The 20,441-nt window shown below is 33.2% G+C and overlaps 1 protein-coding gene across 2 annotated transcripts in view; it reads left to right on the forward strand.

Moving 5' to 3' along the window:
* Positions 1-7,846, forward strand: part of LOC134725708 (putative pyridoxal-dependent decarboxylase domain-containing protein 2) — a 38,826-nt gene extending 30,980 nt beyond the window's left edge. The window contains exons 20-24 of one of the 2 annotated variants that reach the window (XM_063589735.1): positions 2,362-2,454; positions 3,164-3,263; positions 4,680-4,897; positions 5,447-5,526; positions 6,067-7,846. In XM_063589735.1, the coding sequence (XP_063445805.1) occupies positions 2,362-2,454; positions 3,164-3,263; positions 4,680-4,897; positions 5,447-5,526; positions 6,067-6,091 (516 nt within the window). In that variant the 3' untranslated portion in view covers positions 6,092-7,846. The remainder of the gene's footprint in view (positions 1-2,361; positions 2,455-3,163; positions 3,264-4,679; positions 4,898-5,446; positions 5,527-6,066) is intronic. The other variant, XM_063589736.1, reaches the window with a different exon arrangement.
* The last annotated feature ends 12,595 nt before the right edge of the window (positions 7,847-20,441 follow it).

The following is a 20,441-nucleotide window of genomic DNA, read 5'->3' on the forward strand; positions in this document are numbered from 1 at the left end:
AGATTTAATTGTCTTTCAGTATTTTGAAGCTTTAGCAGACCTTATAAAGCAGGGTATTACTATAGCTAATGAAGATTTAATTGTTTTTCAGTATTTTGAAGCTTTAGCAGACCTTATAAAGCAGGGTATTACTATAGCTAATGAAGATCTAATTGTTTTTCAGTATTTTGAAGCTTTAGCAGACCTTATAAAGCAGGGTATTACTGTAGCTAATGAAGATCTAATTGTTTTTCAGTATTTTGAAGCTTTAGCAGACCTTATAAAGCAGGGTATTACTATAGCTAATGAAGATTTAATTGTTTTTCAGTATTTTGAAGCTTTAGCAGACCTTATAAAGCAGGGTATTACTATAGCTAATGAAGATCTAATAGATCACTTTCGAGTTCATCTGTCACCGGAAAAAACTCGTCAATTATACGCGCCTTTATCACCGTCATTTGTGCGTTTAGGGGTGTTGTCACTTCCTTCCAATGTTGAGCGAGTGGTTGGAAAACTATAATTCTATATTGTACGAATTATTCGGCAAAATGAATTCTCAAAATTGACAATCAACACTGCTGTCATTAGGGAATTGTCAGTAAGTACCTACAGAGCAACAATTATTTCTAGTTCATCCTGCACAAAGACGATCACTAAGACGCTTGATGAACGTAAATAGTGCAGGGATACAGGCGAGCCCCTCTATCTGGTAAATGACGTCATAAAGGCGTGCATAATTGACGAGTTTTTGCCGGTGACAAATGAACTCGAAAGTGGTCTATTGTTTTTCAGTATTTTGAAGCTTTAGCAGATCTTATAAAGCAGGGTATTACTATAGCTAATGAAGATCTAATTGTTTTTCAGTATTTTGAAGCTTTAGCAGACCTTATAAAGCAGGGTATTACTATAGCTAATGAAGATTTAATTATTTTTCAGTATTTTGAAGCTTTCGCAGATCTTATAAAGCAGGGTATTACTATAGCTAATGAAGATGTAATTGTTTTTATATGCAATTATGGTATACAAATGTCCGGTGTCTGTCCGTCCGTCCGTCCGTCCGTCTGTCCGGCGTAAACATGTCGCACCGTAACTTGAGAACGACTTATCCAAATTTCATGAAACTTAATATAGTTGTTTCTTATGATGGTCAAATGATCTGTATATTTTTTGGTGAAAATAAGATTAAAACTTTTTGAGTTACGGCACTTTGTAACTAAAACAGGGGTGTGTTTTTTTCACATGTCGCACTGTATCCCAAAAACGATTCTTGATTATGGCTTAAAACTTTAAACACTTCTTAGTTATATTAATCTTAATATCTGTATACTTTTTGGTGATGATTCAAAATTTTATTTTTGAGTTATTGAGTATTTTGTAAAAAAGGGGGAGAGTTTTTTTACATGTCGCACCATATCTCAAAAACGATTTATGATTATTGCTTAAAACTTTACACATGTCTTTGTTATATTAATCTAAAGATCTGTATACTTTTTGGTGATGATTCAAAATTTCATTTTTGAGTTATTGAGTATTTTGTAAGAAAGGGCGAGGGTTTTTTTACATGTTGTGCCATATCTCAAAAACAATTTATGATTATTGCTTAAAACTTTACACACTTCTTTGTTATACTAATCTAAAGATCTGTATACTTTTTGGTGATGATTTAAAACTTTATTTTGGAGTTATTGAGTATTTTGTTAAACGGGGGAGTTTTTTTTTACATGTCGCGCCTTATCTCAAAAATAATTTATGATTATTGCTTAAAACTTTACACACTTCTTTGTTATATTAATCTAAAGATCTGTATACTTTTTGGTTTTGATTCAAAATTTTATTTTAGTGATATTTAGTTTTTTGTAAAAAAAAAAACAGGGTTGGGGGTTTTACATGTCCCGCCGTGTCTCAAAAATAATATATGGTTATTGCTTAAAACTTTCTCAGAAACTATTTATGATTATTGCATAAAACTTCCACACAAGACGTCGGGCGTATCATGCGCTCATGGCGCAGCTGTTTATTCAGTATTTTGAAGCTTAAGCAGATCTTATAAAGCAGGGTATTACTATAGCTAATGAAGATTTAATTGTTTTTCAGTATTTTGAAGCTCTAGCAGATCTTATAAAGCAGGGTATTACTATAGCTAATGAAGATTTAATTGTTTTTCAGTATTTTGAAGCTCTAGCAGATCTTATAAAGCAGGGTATTACTACAGCTAATGAAGATTTAATTGTTTTTCAGTATTTTGAAGCTTTAGCAGATCTTATAAAGCAGGGTATTACTATAGCTAATGAAGATCTAATTGTTTTTCAGTATTTTGAAGCTTTAGCAGATCTTATAAAGCAGGGTATTACTATAGCTAATGAAGATTTAATTGTTTTTCAGTATTTTGAAGCTCTAGCAGATCTTATAAAGCAGGGTATTACTATAGCTAACGAAGATCTAAAGAAAGAATCCGAAGAAAAATTACAACAGGAGGTAGGCTATCTAAACTATCATCACTACTAAATGTTCATCATAAGTATAAAGTTATTATCAGATAGATCAGCCATTCAGCCTCACTATTAAATGAATATTATTGATCTATTGGGTTTTATTTTACTAACTAACTTCCCTTGTACGCCATTAGGGTGTAGGGCGAGTATTATTTTAACGAAACTGCAAATTTTAAGATATAATTTTTTTTAGAAATATCCAATTGGCTTGAATGCTGGATCTTCTTTATGAAAATTGGTAGCCTATTACATGAAAGTATTCATAGTAACAAATCACTATTTTGATAGACTTTAGAAGTACTAAATATTCACCGTGGAGAAATCCTATAACCATGGATGCACATAGGGTTTATTTTCATGATGAATTTAAGATATTTTTGAAACTAATGCTATCCTGATCTGTTAAAATTTGGTTTACAGTTATCAAGCATTTCAATGTTATAACAATAACAAAATCCTAAAACCAGTATTAATATAGCATATATATACACTAAATCAATATAAAAGATGATTTAAATAAGTCAATAAGCAATTGTTGAAAAATTCTTTTCAAACAGGAATAATTTATTTGTTTAAAACAAGATATATGTAGCTGTGAAATTCAAAGATTAAAAAAAAATTGTAACATAACACTTTTCATTTGATTTGAATATATTTAATTATCTGATGACAACTTCTATTTTTGATTACAGGGTGTATTGAGACAAGTTCCTTTAGTTGGCTCCCTGTTGAATTGGTGGTCACCACCACCTAAAGATCAGATAAAAGGAAGAACATTTAACTTGAAATCTGGTTAGTATTATGCAGGTTTATATGAACATGAAAGACTTTCTTATAGTGTAACAATGTTAATTAGGGCCCCGACTAAAAGTCGGGTCGCCCTATAGTGATCAGTCTGTCCGTCCGTCCGTAACACTTTAACTTTGTGTCCGCTCCATATCTAGAAAACCATTATGATTTCATACTTTATACTTTACATTTTTATTAACCACCACCAGAGGGCGTGTCATGATGTATATACAACTTTCTAGGTCAAAGGTCAAGGTAAAAAAACTTTGGTTTCAGTTGACAACCCTGTGTCCTGTGGTGATGATCGTGTCCGCTCTATATCTTGAGAACCCTTATGATTTCAAAGTTTATACTTGACATCCATTTTAACCAACACCAGAGGGTGTGTCATGATGTATGTACAACTTCCTAGGTCAAAGGTCAAGGTCAAAAACTTTGGTTTCAGTTGACAACCCCGTGTCCTGTGATGAAGATCGTGTCCGCTACATATCTAGATAACCGTTCTGATTTTATACTTAATACTTAACATGTTTATTAACCAACACCAGACGGTGTTTCATGATGTATGTACAACTGCCTAGGTCAAAGGTCAAGGTCAAAAACTTTGGTTTCAGTTGACAACCCTGTGTCCTGTGGTAAAGATCGTGTCCGCTCCATATCTGGATAACCTTTATGATTTCAAAGTTTATACTTGACATCTATTTTAACCACCATCAGAGGGTGTGTCATGATGTATGTACAACTTCCTAGGTCAAAGGTCAAGGTAAAAAAAACTTTGGTTTTAGTTGACAACCTTGTGTCCTGAGTTGAAGATTGTGTCCGCTCTATATCTTGGGAACCGTTTTGATTTCAAATATTATAATTGACATCCATTTTAACCAACACCAGAGGGTGTGTCATGATGTATGTACAATTTCCTAGGTAAAAGGTCTGTCTGTCTGTTGGTCTGTCCATCGCTTACAATTTTGATTCACACTATATTTATTTACCCAACGTTATTGACAGCGGGGCCCACAGAGATGGCTTCCATCTCAATGATATCTAGTTTGTCCAAAAAATTATGTCTGATTTTATAAAATTCAGTTTCAAGGTTGTTCCAGCTTGCTTCCCTTTAAAACTTTTTTCAAGTACTGATCAACAGTTCTTATTGACACCATTTGCACTTTTTCATTTCAATAGAACTGAAACTGGCAGTACACGATTTTGACCAATATTTTGGTTCCATTTCACTATACAAAACTTTCATATATTTATAAATGATTGTCCTTTGTAAACATTTGGCTCTTTTCATTTGTGATGTTGGTTAGATAAATCAAATTGTTTGAATGCAGCATATTTAGTATAGTTTGAGCAGATGTTTAAAGTGGTTCAATAGATCCAAGAAAATAATCTCATATTGTATTTGTTTGTATTTTACAGGAACAATGGCCAGTACTGAAACAACATATAAATACCACATGCAAGTCCAAGAGGAAACACATTCAAAAGACAAAGACAAAAAAGTAAAAACAAATCTATTTCAGAAAGGGGATTCCCAGACTGAACCTACATCACCTTCCACAAAAACAGCACAGGAAATAAGGAGTGAACTTCAACATGAATCTACATCCCCCACATCTAAAACTCCCCCAGAAAAGGTAAGATACAGACTACAATTAGACTGGTCAAATTATTTCATAATTCATTGTCTTTCAGTATCTTGAAGTTGGTGAGGAAAATGTAAAATAGCTCCCCAGAAAATTGAAATAAACTAGGGAGTCCTGAACACAATTTGAATTGTCTGTCTACTTCAGTAAAATAAGGAATGCTATTTTATCCGCAGACTTATAGCCTCTTTGAGTATAAGATTGATTTATCTTATAATTTCTTTGATCTTTTGCTTTTTTTGCTTTATGTTATAAAGAAGATGCAAAATAACCTATAGTTATTCAATCATCAAAAATTATATTTGGCATATGTCAGTCAGCTTCCAAAAGAAAACGTCACCAATGTTGTTTTTTTGCATTTTGTTTTCATAGTGGATCTTATTCCAAAAAAATATCCAATTATGTTATATTATGCACTTAACTTAATCCTTCACTGATAACTGATCAGGAGCAATTAAGGTTTTCTGCACTGAATGACTAACAACCAATATGGGAATAATCAAATGATTGTTGAGTATAATATTGATTGACTTGTTACAGGCCCCAACAGATATCCCAGGATCCCCATCAACAGGAGAATCTCCAGCCATGACAGAAGCACCTGGTTCTCCTCAAGTCAAGTTTGTATCATTTAATCCCCAATCATTTTGATTTACTTCCTGGTTCTGGGTTATTGAGGAATACCTATGGTAACTAGGTATTCCTCAACAAATGGACTGAAAGACATGTTATCTGCTAGTGAATTATTAGTTTACTATCACTACTGCATATGGTATAATAACTGTCCATATCAGTATCAGTCAATTTATAACTGGTTAACTGTCCTAATCTGATGAAGTTATATTTTATTTCCTCCATGTGGTAAGACTTATGGTCTACATTTTTAAAATTGTACATATTTTTATAATGATTAAAAGGTGCTTTCCAACAATCAATACTGTCCTGATTTTTTTGATTTTTTTTTACATTATCAAGTTTAAATTTATGCTTTCCTGTACTCAGCAAAATTGGAACCAGCATTGTGGATCTGGTATGTTGAACTTCTAATATTTTTTTTACTATTTTTATCCTTTGGTGGTGGTCATTGAAGCAATGGCTGGAACAAACTATTTGATATTTTCATTAACATAACATTAATTCATGTTTATTTATATTTGTAGAGATGATGGTACAGACCTGAAATAGTGAGAGAGTTGGTTGTTATCTGTACATTCCAGGGATAATTATGAGGAAGCGTGGGAATTATTATGCCTGTGGAAAACTCTGCCATTTATTTGTGATGAATATTGTTTTAATGTATGCATGTTAACACTGCTTATGTGTAAATTGAGAGGACAATCATATTTCACCCTCTATTTTGGGACCTATGATCTTTTATGTTTGCACCTTTAATATTTCCTATTAAGGCCTATGATCTGTTAGATTGGAGCCTTTGATCTTTAATTTTGAGAAAAAGGAATTCATTGTAAATTATACTACTTATAAATTGACCTGAGAATATTTATATAGAAACATTAGGACATGATCTTGTTGACAGAAAAGTATTTATTTTAAATAGTTTATATTTATTTTGAAATGATTGTTAAATTTTTTTATATTGAAGTTATTTGTTTGTTTTTCTGTTAAGGAGCATAATGGGATTTTTTTTTCTTTTGTTTTATTTTTGCTTTTTTATACTGAACCGATATTCAAAAATTATTTTTTAGAAATAATTCAGACTTATTCCAACTTGTGATGTCGACTAATGTCCTTCTTATCACTACTTAAGATACTCATTCAATCACCTACCAATATCTTCAATTCAAATGTTTGTGGAAACATAACCTTTTAATCGAAGAATACCATTTTTCTGAATATTTATGGTTTATACAGCTCTTTGAATAGAAAATTGTTTTAAATGTTAATGCATTGGTGCCTGGAAGGAATGAATGATGTATAAAGATTTTGTTTCAGATCTCATAGTATTTGTTTATAGTTAGCCTGGTTATTTCTCATTAGAAGAAAATTAATTTATAAGTTTGTGAACGTTTGAATATTTCCCATCCAGACAAAAGTATTTGTACTATAATTCAACTTGTGGTTGGAAAGATATTGATAGTTTTTATTGAGGACATTGGTGGGTGTGTCTTTGAACTGCCTGTTAAGATGTGAATAATAGATGACTGTCAGTGAAGTTTTGGTTGTGTGTGATATTGGCATATTTGCCCTAAACCTTCCATTGCATTTTAGAAGTAGTAAATTGTAAAATGAAGACATTTCGTGTTTAACAAATTCTCTGTTACTGCTTATTGATTTAAATACAAATGTGTTCATATCATTTTACACATGTAGTCATTTTAATTGTAAATGTGCTCAGTTTGTGTAACTCTCACCAACCATTCACATAGTCTGTTCCCACAGGAAACTTCTTAACATAGATAAGAAACATTTACGGGAAAAGATTTGACACATATGTTTGTCTTTTTAGAATCTAAAGCAAAATGGGTAATATTTTCAAAAACCTACATAAGAACATATATTGGTTAAAACAGCCTTTGATGTGTTTGGACTTTTGATTTTGCCTTTTGATTTTTGATTTTCCTTTTTGAATTTTCCTTGGAGTTCAGTATTTTTGTGTTTTTACTTCTTATGAGTTAAATTTCAACCACCTTTGGTGGTTTAAGCAATAATATTGCCTATATTTATGAAGATTGTCAAATCCCTTAGAATTAATTTGCATGACTTTGTATACACTACCATACTCATTATCTAATAATTAATATGCATAAAAAAAGTATAAAAATCCACTTTTACATTATATTGTTTATTTATTGCATGTGTTATATTTTGATATGTTTTATAGATTTATTAATGGAGAAAATCTTCATGTCATCACTAATAATAACAAAATAGAAAGAAAAGTGACGGATGACTTTTAACAACTACTGAAGTTGCCAGAGATCAGGCCTCACAGTCATAAAACTTTCGAGCATGATTTTTGTACTCGGACTCGAAAATCAACCAATCAAATTGCTGGATTTCATGTTTCGAGCACGATTTTTGTGCTCGGAGCACTGAGCAAAGTTTTATGCCTTCAAGGCCAGGAAGGAAAATATTGGATATGTTGTTTTTTTTAATATTTAAACAATCTTGCTTTTTTGTTGAATTTTTATCTGCACAGTAACTTAAGGTAATTTGTTTATCGTGAAAAGTCCCACTTATAAAGTATTTTTGATTTTTGATTAATTATTGATATTTTTTGTATCATTTTTCTTTTGCCTATTAATCACACAAGCATCACTTATGTTAAAGTGAATAGAATAAAATAATGGCTAAGCTGATTATCTGAATGATATTTCCTTCCCATTTTGTTTATAAGTGGTGGCATGAAGTTCTATTGTACAAGAAAACCATACATTTTTGATGAACATGACTCAACTGTGCTAAACAGATAATTGTGATATATAGAATTGTAAATCCTTATTTATTATTGATATTGTATATGTTATTGTTAATATATTTCTTTTTATGTTTGTTTTAAGAATGGTTACTCTTGGGGAATCATATTTAAGTATATAGAGATTGTTTGGGAATTACAATACTGAATTCATAGGTATTAAAAATTTCGTGGTTTTGTATGAGGGTTTCATTTATTGATTTCATGTAACTCTGAAGCCTATATTTAATTTTATCTAAGTATTCAAAAAGCTTTCTTTTCCTTAGAAAAAAAAGTTCATATAAACTGTGAAGTTAATTCCATTACTGTAATGAGTGGATGCAGTGAAAAATATTTTCATTAAAATTAAATAAAAACTGGTTCACATGAAACAAATTAAAAATAATCTTTATGGTCATATGTGTTTAACCTATGCAAAATTAACTGTGATGATTTAGATTATAATTTTGAATGAAACACTTGTGTATGCTGTAGAGTTTAGACACAGTCATTACTCCTGTTGAATTATTTATTTGATAGATCTAGTTTCTTACATAAAAACAGTACAAGATATTTATTTGTTTGCTGAATTTTTTTTATTTAAGAAAATAAATGGGAGGTATGAAACTCAGAAATATATTCTGTGGTTTATTCTGATAAAAAGAACTGATTTACATTACAGTTTTAACTTGAGTTTTGATATAATCATTTAGATATAAATAGACATTTGATAAAAATAATCATGAATATGCCAAAGTTTAATGGTGTATAAAATCTGCAAACCAACCCACATACTTACTTTGGTCAATCAATCTGCAAACCAACCCACATACTTACTATAGTCAATCAAACAAAAATGAACACTTAATTTTGAAAGCTGCACATTCTACTTTAAAATAAGACCATCACCCTACCTGTGACCATATTTTTTCTCACAATGAGTAAATTTGTCAATGAAAATGGAAAAACATCATGGATTTGCCCCTGATAAATAAAGAAAGAACGACCAGTTTTACAGTGTTACTTGAAGAAATATCTGTTTACAATATTTAATATACCAGATTAAAAGTCCTCACTACTAAATCAATTAACACATGGAATTCACCTGGTGGATTTTTGTTATTGTATTCCTTTGGTGATAACATTTAAGTTCCAACTTTTGTTTTGTTACCAGCTATTGACAGTCTGAATTTAGAAACACTGGTAAAAGTGACAATTTTTTTTACATAATTTATACAAGACCCCCTGAAACATTTCATTAAATACAATACCAGTGTGATAGCTTGCACAGTTGTATTGCAATATGATATTTTTTATTGTAACTAAAATCCTGGATTAAATTGTTTATGGTTATTGATTTGTTGTAAGATTTTTTTATTGATTGAAAACCATGAAGTAATAAATAAAGAGGGTTATTTTCATAAGAATTGTTTCTGATTTTATGCATGAGAGATAATATTGATATGTATGTACATACGACAACAATCCTACAACATGATAAAAAAACACACCAATAATCAAAACAAAAAATGAAGGTTCAGCAGTTCATCAGCACAATAAAACCTAAAAGAAAGAAATATGTATAAAAGGAATCAACCAAGTGCTTGTTGTTACTTCACTGATGAACTGTTAGCCAACTGGAATATCATCTTCTCCCAGTCAATATATCTGTATTGGCCTTGATTTGATACGATGAACTGTTAGTCAGCTTGAATAATCTTCCCAGTCAATATAAAAGAGGGACGAAAGACACCAAAGGGACAGTCAAACTCGTAAATCTAAAACAAACTGACAACGCCATGGCTAAAAATGAAAAAGACAAACAGAAAAACAATAGTACACATGACACAACATAGAAAACTAAAGAATAAACAACACGAACCCCACCAAAAACTAGGGGTGATCTCAGGTGCTCCGGAAGGGTAAGCAGATCCTGCTCCACATGCGGCACCCGTCGTGTTGCTTATGTGATTACAAATCCGGTAAATAGTCTAATTCGGTAGGTCAAATTCATGAAAGGGAAGGGGAGTGTAGTTACGACGTAAGGAACATATCCGATATCATTTGTGAAACGGTTATTCCATAACGGTCAACCAACTCGTGATGGCGTCCGTAAAATTTACGAAGGGATGATTTCAACTTCACCATTTGGAACTCTTGGTTTAATAGCTTCCTTGTGAGCAGTAACCCTCTATCAAGAAAATCATGATAGGAAATGCAAGCACGGGAATATCGTATCAATTGGGAGATATATACCCCGTATGCAGGTGCTGCTGGAATGTTGCTACTTAGAAATGGAAAGTTCACAATTGGAAAGCTGAAATCATCTCTTTTGTCGTAAAGTTTTGTCTTCAACCGACCCTCATTGTCAATTTCTAGATGTAAGTCAAGATATGAAGCCGACTTAACTGTATCTGTAGTATCCTTTATCTCCAATTCGATGGGATAGATGCGATCCACATAGTCACCAAATTTTGAATTGTTAAGTGAAAGAACGTCATCTATATAGCGGAAAGTAGAGTTAAAGGATATTGCTAACTTCTTATCTTTCTTCCTAAGAAGTTCCTGCATGAAGTCAGCCTCATAATAATAAAGAAACAAGTCAGCAAGTAGAGGGGCACAGTTTGTTCCCATTGGGATGCCGACAGTCTGTTGAAAAACACGTCCTCCGAACGTAACAAATATGTTGTCAATCAAGAAATCAAGCATCTTGATAACTATTGATCTTTGTTTGCTACTACAGTTGATGAACCATTAGTCTGCAGTTTCTAGTAGCTACCCCCTTGGATCATAATCATATTGTACAATCTCTGGGTTGAATATCAGGTAAAATATGGGACTCTGAGACTGTTGAATTACAGATAACTTTGACGGGTTCACTAAAATTAGTGGAAGGCTTCTGCATAACTCTTTCTAGGTCTTTTTTATCTTGAAGAGGAAAGCTGCCAATAAACAGTGCCTTATTACATTAAGCTTTGCAATAGTCAGTATGGATGTAACAGTGTCCTTGTTGTTCAGCCTTGCCCATATACTAGTTGTCTTTAAAGTTATCATATTTGTGTGCAAGAAATTCTCTCTTGTTCGATTTGCAGTTTTCCACTGATTATTTGTGACACCTTTTGGCACAGCCAATTACTCTTTTTTCACTTGCCTAACTAAGAAATGCTTAAAAGGCATCTGTGTGGAGCTCATATGGTAATATACTGTCATTGGCATATGCCAATATTAAAGTGTGCAGTGATGAGATGGTGCCTCAAAGTCTCAGAAGCATTGTCATGCTCGTCATGATTTTAGCATTAAGACAGTCAAAAGTCTGCTGACTAATACTCTGGCTGAAACGCATGAAATATCATACAAAGCAAAGAAATATATAATAGCCTCACGAGTTGATAGTTTAGGCAAAAGGCTACTCGATCAATTCAATACATGTTTGAAAAATTGCATTTCTGAGTTGACAGTGTGCGATTGGCATCTCTAATCTTTTTAGTTGTAGATTCTTCATTTAGTTTCCAAAGATCTTTTCATATATGACAATATCATCAATGAAAATTCAGCAGATCTTAAAAGCTGCATTCGGCTAGTCAATTCTCCGTCAGATGCTGGTTTATGACCGTGGAGTTCGTAAGTCTAAACGGCATACAATTATTCTCGTAAATTCCTTGAGGCCAATGGAGAATGCTGCTCGTTCTTTTTGCTCTTCAAAGATCTCCACCTAATGTTATTTCTGCCTCGTTCAAGAATTTGCTTCCTGCGTAAGAATCCAGTAGTCCTCTTTGCGAGGTAATGGGTAACTGTCTTTTTGATTCATCTTGTTAAGCTAACTATAGTCTACACACATTCAACTTTCGTTTATCTTTTTTAACAATACAGCATTGAAGCATATGAGGAGTGAATTAGCAATACAGTCCAATCTGTTTTATGAGACCACTTAAGGGAATACATCAAAAGTTCAATGTAGAATAAAAAACTTAATTCACATAGTTTTTTCACTGACCCCCATCCCCTCTTAACTTAATTTTGGAAAAATTGATTGACTAATAGGGATATATGTAAAAATCGATTTTAGATATACAAAACTTGCAGAAATTTAACCCCACTCCAAACTATTTGATTTAAGTTTTTTTTTATCCTACATCGCCCTCTCATGCAGCTATGTGTTATTTAATTTATTATACTGAATTTCCTATCATTATTGTTTTAACAGATGAATTTGATTTAAAAGTATTTTCTATGACGTCACGTACAAAACAACTTTATGAGTATTAGAAAAATCAACAGAGCTGTAGCAAAATGTTTCATTTCTTTTTTTATTTTGACAGCCAAATAATAGAATCTGAGCCAAAACGTAGATCTTAGGCATTGTCTTTTTAAATAACTGGATGTGAATTTAATTCATTGTCCTTTAAATTATCGACTTTTGATTGGTCTAGACGAGAGGGTACCATTTAAAAAAATTGTTAACCGCTTAGCCATGTGAAAGAGTAAATTAACACCCTCGTATTAGCCAATCAAAATATGGCATTTTAACGTGAAGTATAATAAACAAAATGTTACACACTATTTGTGGATAACGTTTTCATTACAAATGTATAGGATTTGGACATGAATAAATATCCTCGTATACAGTATAATAAAATAATGCCTCGTACAGTACCACCGTGTAGAACGCCACATGCGGGGTGTCGGCTATGTTTGACACGGGGTGGCAATTTCGAAGCGAAGAAAAACTGTCAAAGTTAGTTTAAGTATCAAAATTTCTTTATTTAGAATTCTTAGTACCATATAATGTACTGCACGGAAGGAACTGAAACACAATATATTTCCTGCAAGCAAAATCAGTCGTTTTCATTGCTCTGTTTTCTCAAACACCTCTCCCTAGTTTTCCGTGTTGCAGATTTTGAGGCTTCATATGCAAATTTCTGGATAAAAAGCTACTTTAGACGACTTCCCTCTGCATCATTTATATAGAATTGAATTCCTATTATGAAATTTAACAAAATAACAGCTTCATTCTTAAAATTAATTGGTTTTAAAACTAGTTTTTCGTCAAAATATAAAGTGTCGCTCGGGGTGTCAGATTTTGCATCTCAAGGGGTAGAGGCTTCCAACAAAAAACGAATAGATTTACAAGGAAGCTATTAAACCAAGAGTTCCAAATGGTGTGGTTGAAATCATCCCTTCGTAAATTTTACGGACGCCATCACGAGTTGGTTGACCGTTATGGAATTACCGTTTCAAAAATGATATCGGATTTGTTCCTTACGTCGTAACTACAATCCCCTTCCCTTTCATGAATTTGACCTACCGAATTAGACTATTTACCGGATTTGTAATCACATAAGCAACACGACGGATGCCGCATGTGGAGCAGGATCTGCTTACCCTTCCGGAGCACCTGAGATCACCCCTAGTTTTTGGTGGGGTTCGTGTTGTTTATTCTTTAGTTTTCTATGTTGTGTCATGTGTACTATTGTTTTTCTGTTTGTCTTTTTTCATTTTTAGCCATGGCGTTGTCAGTTTGTTTTAGATTTACGAGTTTGACTGTCCCTTTGGTATCTTTCGTCCCTCTTTTACATATGAATCATGTATATCTGTCTTTTGTCTGATCCTTTTTAATTCAAACAAATCTGCTGTATCATTATAACAAATAAAAAACCGAAAGAGCTTCATTTTGTCTGTTTTTTAGTCATATAAGATATGTGATCTTGATTTCATAAAAAGTTAACATGAATCAAAATATTTTGATTTGAAGCTAGAAAAATGATACCTTTTCCTTTTCAGTCACTATCATGGTCAGAAAAAAAGTCACTGATTTGGCTCAATGCACCGACACATGGTGGAAAATCATAAAGCAGACCTCCATATAAGATTTTGCCGAAGCCACCAACAGTCAAACTCTATCATTGGTATCAAAGGTCTTCATCAGGTTCCTCTCAAACGCGTGACCAGGCATTAGTTTATGTTATGTGTTGATGGTTTTGAAGATGGAAAAAATCAAGGAAAGAAAAACAGTCCTAGAAGACAAAATAAATACAAAGCAAACACTTATTGGATGTAGACAAGTTTTTGGAACCTGTTCTTTGTCAAAGAGCACATGAGGCGCCTACAGATTTAGGTTTACGATTGAAAGGCCTTAAAGAGCTCGCCATCCGCCAAAAATTTGGTCTTTAAAAGTTTTAAGGAAAGGCGGGTGACAATTGGCATCAATCGAGATTGGTGTTTGTGATCAATGATTCAGCTAATGGAAATTTGTGGAAATTGCCTTTTTCGTATCAACTCGGTTCTTTCTAGTGCCAGTGACATATTTGGAACAAACTCCCATTATGTTAATGAAAGCGCAGTAGACATTTTGTATCAACGAAACCATGTCAGCCGCTTGGAACATGATAAAATGTTTCAATGTTAGAACCAATATATCTTACATAGAGGTAAGACGTTAGGATACTAAATATCAAAGTCCATGGCGATGAAGTCTGATAGTATCTTACGATTTGGAACTGCAAAACTTATTTCTTCGTCTTGAGTGTTGACCATTCTGCGCTCACATAAGCTTTCTGAAATATGTTCAATACTTTTTTGTCCACCTATCAAATTTACCATTTGGATCAAAATTAGGAAATCAGCAGCAAAATTGATTTTTTTTCTCAAGATGTTGAATCGCTGTTTTGAATTAGACAAGAACAGAAGTGTCATCGTCTGCAGGTCTACTCAGAGCTGTATTGCCATTTGTTAAGATAAAGATCCCGGTGAGTGTTTCATTGACGAGAGTAACCGAATTCTTTTTCGAGCGAGAGCTTTTTGCGGTGTGTACGTCCGCTTTCGATAGGAGCCTGATGATGAACTTTTGAAGAATTTGACTGTTGGTGGCTTCGGCAAAATCTTATATGGATGTCTGCTCTGTGATTTTCCACCATGGTTCGGTGCATTGAGCCACATCAGTGACTTTTTTCTGACCGTGATAGTATCTGAAAAGGAAAAGAAATCTTCTTCCACCTGTAAAAATCATATTTTTAGTCATTTTTTACTATTTATGAAATCAAGAGCACATGTCTTATATGAATAAAAAACAGACAAAATGATATACTTTTAGTTTATATTTGTTATCATAATATAGTAGTTGTGTTTGAACTAAAAAGGATCCGACAAAAGACAGATTTACACGATCATATGCAAATATATTCGTTTTTAATTGGAAGCCTCTACCCCTTGAGATGCAAAATCTGACACCCCGAGCGACACTTTATATTTTGATGAAAATCTAGTTTTAAAACTAATTAATTTTAAGCATGAAGATGGTATTTTATTAAATTCTATAATAGGAATTCAATTCTAAATAAATGATGCAAAGGGAAGTTGTCTAAAGTAGTTTTTTATCCAGAAATTTGCATATGAAGCCTCAAAATCTGCAACACGGAAAACTAGGGAGAGGTGTTTGAGAAAACAGAGCAATGAAAACGACTGATTTTGCTTGCAGGAAATATATTGTGTTTCAGTTCCTTCCGTGCAGTACATTATATATGGTACTAAGAATTCTAAATAATGAAATTTTGATACTTGAACTTACTTTGACAGATTCTCTTCGCTTCGAAATTGCCACCCCGTGTCAAACATAGCCGACACCCCGCATGTGGCGTTCTACACGGTGAGTACTGTCTGTACATAATGATGAGTAGGAAAACTCGCATTAAACATGGAAATTACTAACCTGGTATAAATAAAGGCAACAGTAGTATACCACTGTTCAAAATTTGTAAATCGATAGAGAAAAAACAAATCTGGGATACAAACTAAAACTGAGGGAAACACATCAAATATAAAAGAACTACGACACAACAGACACACGACATTAAAATGTAACACCCACAGAAACGAACTATAATATAACAATGGCCATTTTACCGACCTAGTACAGGGCATTTTAAGATAAAATGTTGGGTTGAACCTGGTTTTGAGACATGCCAATCCTCCTGCTTTAATGACAATGTTAATTATAATATTGAAATGACAACATTACATGACAGGACTACAGTACAAATAAATAAGAGAATATAGGACATAGAAACAACAGATTCCTGATTAAAAATTTGATACGACAGACGCACGCAACGTCCACACAAGACTAACCAGCGACGCCCAAATGAAAAAAGTTTGAAAGCCTAATCAAGTACAAAGCTGAAAAGCACTGAGGCGAAAACAGTTTCAAAAAGTTGTGACCAATACGACCAGGGTTATCAACCTGGGACAAGAACATCCTTTTTATTTAGAATAATTCATACTTTTGCAGTAAATTTTATAAAATGACTATATACTAAGTAATATATGATTAAACTGAAGTGGTGACTAGCTACAGAACAAAAACGGATAAATTACAAAAATTCACAGCTTTGTTAGCCATTACCAGTGTTACGCTCAAAGTGACGTCACATTTGAATTTCTAAAACGAATTCCAAAAATTAAGAAAGACTTTAGATAAAGTTCAATATTAGATTTGTATGACTTACATGCATCTAACGTTTATTATTAACAGTGAAAATTACAATACTAAATAATATCAAATTGTTAACAACTAGTAGGGATCTTTGTAATCATAAGTGTTCTTAGCTTGTGAACATGCCAAGAAATTGCCTCCGTTAAATTTCTGCAAACACCCCATAGAGCAAACTACATGGATGACTAATATTGACCATTTGGTATATGGCTGTGTTCTAAGCAACACGTACATGTAGGTCATAAATTAATTTGTTGAATGAAATCAAATCTTTAAATACTAATGGGGGCCGTAGGAAGTCGACCGGGATTTTTAGCGAGGATTTCTTGGCATGAGTGTAAGCATTGATTATTAAACAGATGATGATTATATGACCTATATCTTTAAACGTTCCTTGTTTCCAGGCACTTGACAAGGTTACACTGGGCTCTATTCTTTAACACACAAAAGATGAGTTTGAACTTCGACTTTGCTGCGTTTTTATCCGACCGCAAAAATATAAAAAAAATATGGTCGTATATTGGTATCATGTCGGCGGCGGCGTCATTGTCAGCGTCGTCAGAAGACAGATGGTTTCTGGATAATAACTTTAGTATAAGTAAATAAAAATCAATAGAATTTAACACAGTGTTTATAACCATAAAGGGAATGTTGGGAATGGTTTTGGGGGTTATGGTCCCAAAAGTTTAGGAATAGGGGTTTCAGAAAAATAAGTTGTGTATAAGTATTTCAAATGCTCTGAAATCGTACCACAATGTTTACTACCATAAGTAGAAGCTTGGGATTTATTTTAAGGGTAAGTTGTGTATAAGTATTTCAAATGCTCTGAAATCGTACCACAATGTTTACTACCATAAGTAGAAGCTTGGGATTTTTAAGGGTTACGTTAACTTTTACAAAAATCTTCTACTGGGCCAAATTTAACCAAACTTGGCCACAATCATCATTGGGGTATCACGTTTTATAAAATGTGTGACGTGACCCGGCCAACCAACCAAAATGGCCGACATGGCTAAAAATAGATCATAGGGGTAAAATCTAGATTTTGGCTTATAACTCTGAAACCAAAGCATTTAGAGCAAATCTGATAAGTGTCTTTTAGATGAAGATTTATTTGCCCTGAAATTTTTAGACAAATCAGAAAACACGTTGTTGGGTTGCTGCCATCAAATTAGTAATTTTAAGGAAATTTGGCAGTTTTTGGTTATTATCTTGAATATTGTTATAGATAGAGATAAACTGCAAACAGCAATAATGTTCAGCAAAGTCAGATCTACAAATAAGTCAACATGACCAAAATTGTCAGTTGACCCCTTAAGGAGTTATTGCCCTTTATAGTCAATTTTTAACAATTTTCATAAATTTTTGTAAATTTTTAGAAAATATTTTCCACTGTAATGACTTGGCCAAGTTCATTATAGATAGAGATTATTGTAGCAACAAGAATGTTCAGTAAAGTAAGATTTTCAAACACATCACCATCTCCAAAACTCAATTTTGTCATGAATTTATATGTGTCCATTGTTTAATATGCACATAGACCAAGGTGAGCGACAGAGGCTCTTGAGAGCATCTAGTGCTTGCTTACAGACAATAACAATGGATCTCTCTGAAATCATACTACAAGGTTTCTTACTACAACGGAAAATGCTGGAATTGAGTTTTGGGGTTCTTGCTCCAATGAGGGTTCCAATAAGTTGAGGACCAAAAAAGGAGCCCAACTAAGCATTTTTGTAGTTTCCAGTCAACAACTGGTGTGTAAGTGTATAAATGACTCTAAAATTATACCACAAGTTTCCATACTACAAAGGGATGATTAGGGGGGGGGGGGGGGGCTCAAATCATGTAGCAAATGGTGGCAAAAAAGGGGCGAAACGAGTTTTCTTTCTCGTTAAAGGACAATTTAGAAAATTTAAGAGCAGTGTAAGGGAGGAATCCAATTCCATTTAAAGAATACTGTTATATATATATATATATATATATACACATAGAAAAAAGGATTGCAACACCTTGATTTTTTAAAAGTTGAAAAATCAACCTCTTTTTTTGGATGAAATATAGTAACATATTTGTATAATATTATGGAAACATAGTTTATGATAACATTGGCATTTAAACGAACAAAAAATGTTTATAAAAAAAAAGATTTATATAACCACAATTTTGATAACAAAATGAAGTGTTTTTTTGTACAAAAAATGCATTTTACAACTATTACTGTAGTCGAACATAACAATGTCAGACATTTCAAAATTAATCTTCCGATGACTGTTCACATCATGAGTGATCGTTATACGCCAAAGAATTAGTACTTTGTGCGCAGCCTTTATTCAAACGGATAACCGCATCATAACGTCTTCTAATTCCTGCCATAAATCGACTAATTTGTTTCTAAGGTAGCAGCAACCATTTCTGATGAAGGGCATTGTTTATTTCATGATGTGTTTGAACTGTGGTGTCCTTTCGCGCACTTTACGCCCAATAGTGTTCCATATTTGCTCGATATGGTTCAAATCCGGGCTACGATCGAGCCAAGGAAGATGAACCGAACTCTATAGGAACAATGGATCTTCCTCCACGATGCTAATTTTCAACTTTGGCGAGCTCTGCACTACATTGGATACGGAAAACTGTGTGTCTGTTCGTAAGCAAAGGTATCCGAAATGGTCTTATCGCACGATAACCAGTAGCGATGACGGTCGATCTCGAACAGTTCTTGTTAAAAGGCTCCTATATACCCACCACTCTCTTTTTGGGATTGCATTGTATGCAATGGGTTTCCTTCTGACCAACCTTCATTATGCCTAATATTCCCTAGCAAATGGTATAAGGGTTCTTCTTTATCTCGGAAAGTCTTTAACACCGTTTATTGCCTTTTTTTTTTATTTCGATTTCAGAAATTTCTTAAAATGTTTTTTTTTTTCGGGGATTAATATTCAACAGCATAATGAATTGCGCAAAAGCAAAAAAAATGTTCAGTAGACCGCATTCATTCTGTGTCAGGTACCTATGCTGTGTCAACTATTTAATCAAAATTCAAATTCAGAGCTGTATCAATCTTGAATGATGTGTCCATACTTGACCCAACTGTTCAGGGTTCGAACTCTGCGGTCGTATGCAGTTGCGCCCTGTGGAGCATCTGGTTGTCATAGTTCCAGATACTTATTATTAGTGCTGCTCCTGTCTCTCTTACCCGAATTGCGCGGGCGGGTATCCACAAGGGAAATTGTGGCAAAACAGACAGTTCATCCTTGTGTTTTGGCTGTATAATCAAAACAAAATATATTTTTATTGGAGTTCAATTGCATTTGTGAAACACATCAAATCATGAATAGAGTAAAACAATTCAAGCCAATCGTCCTCAAAATTCAAGAAATATTTGCCACGGGATGATAGCAAACACCAGTTAGCAAATGTAATGATTCAGTGCTTATCTAAGTCATAATATATTGACCATTTAGTATCATTAACTTCCGATTTTCCCTTGATCAAAAATAAAATTTCAATGGGCTTTGACTGAAAGTGTGATAACAATAAGGTTGAGTGTTTTTGAATGGTCTCATCCTGTTTGCCACTTACCAAGAATGTAATTGAAGGTTTATCCAAAATAGTACATACTTATATATAACGTT

This window comes from Mytilus trossulus, chromosome 7 (genome assembly GCF_036588685.1).
Source record: "Mytilus trossulus isolate FHL-02 chromosome 7, PNRI_Mtr1.1.1.hap1, whole genome shotgun sequence".
In the NCBI taxonomy this organism is placed as follows: Eukaryota; Metazoa; Mollusca; class Bivalvia; order Mytilida; family Mytilidae; genus Mytilus; species Mytilus trossulus.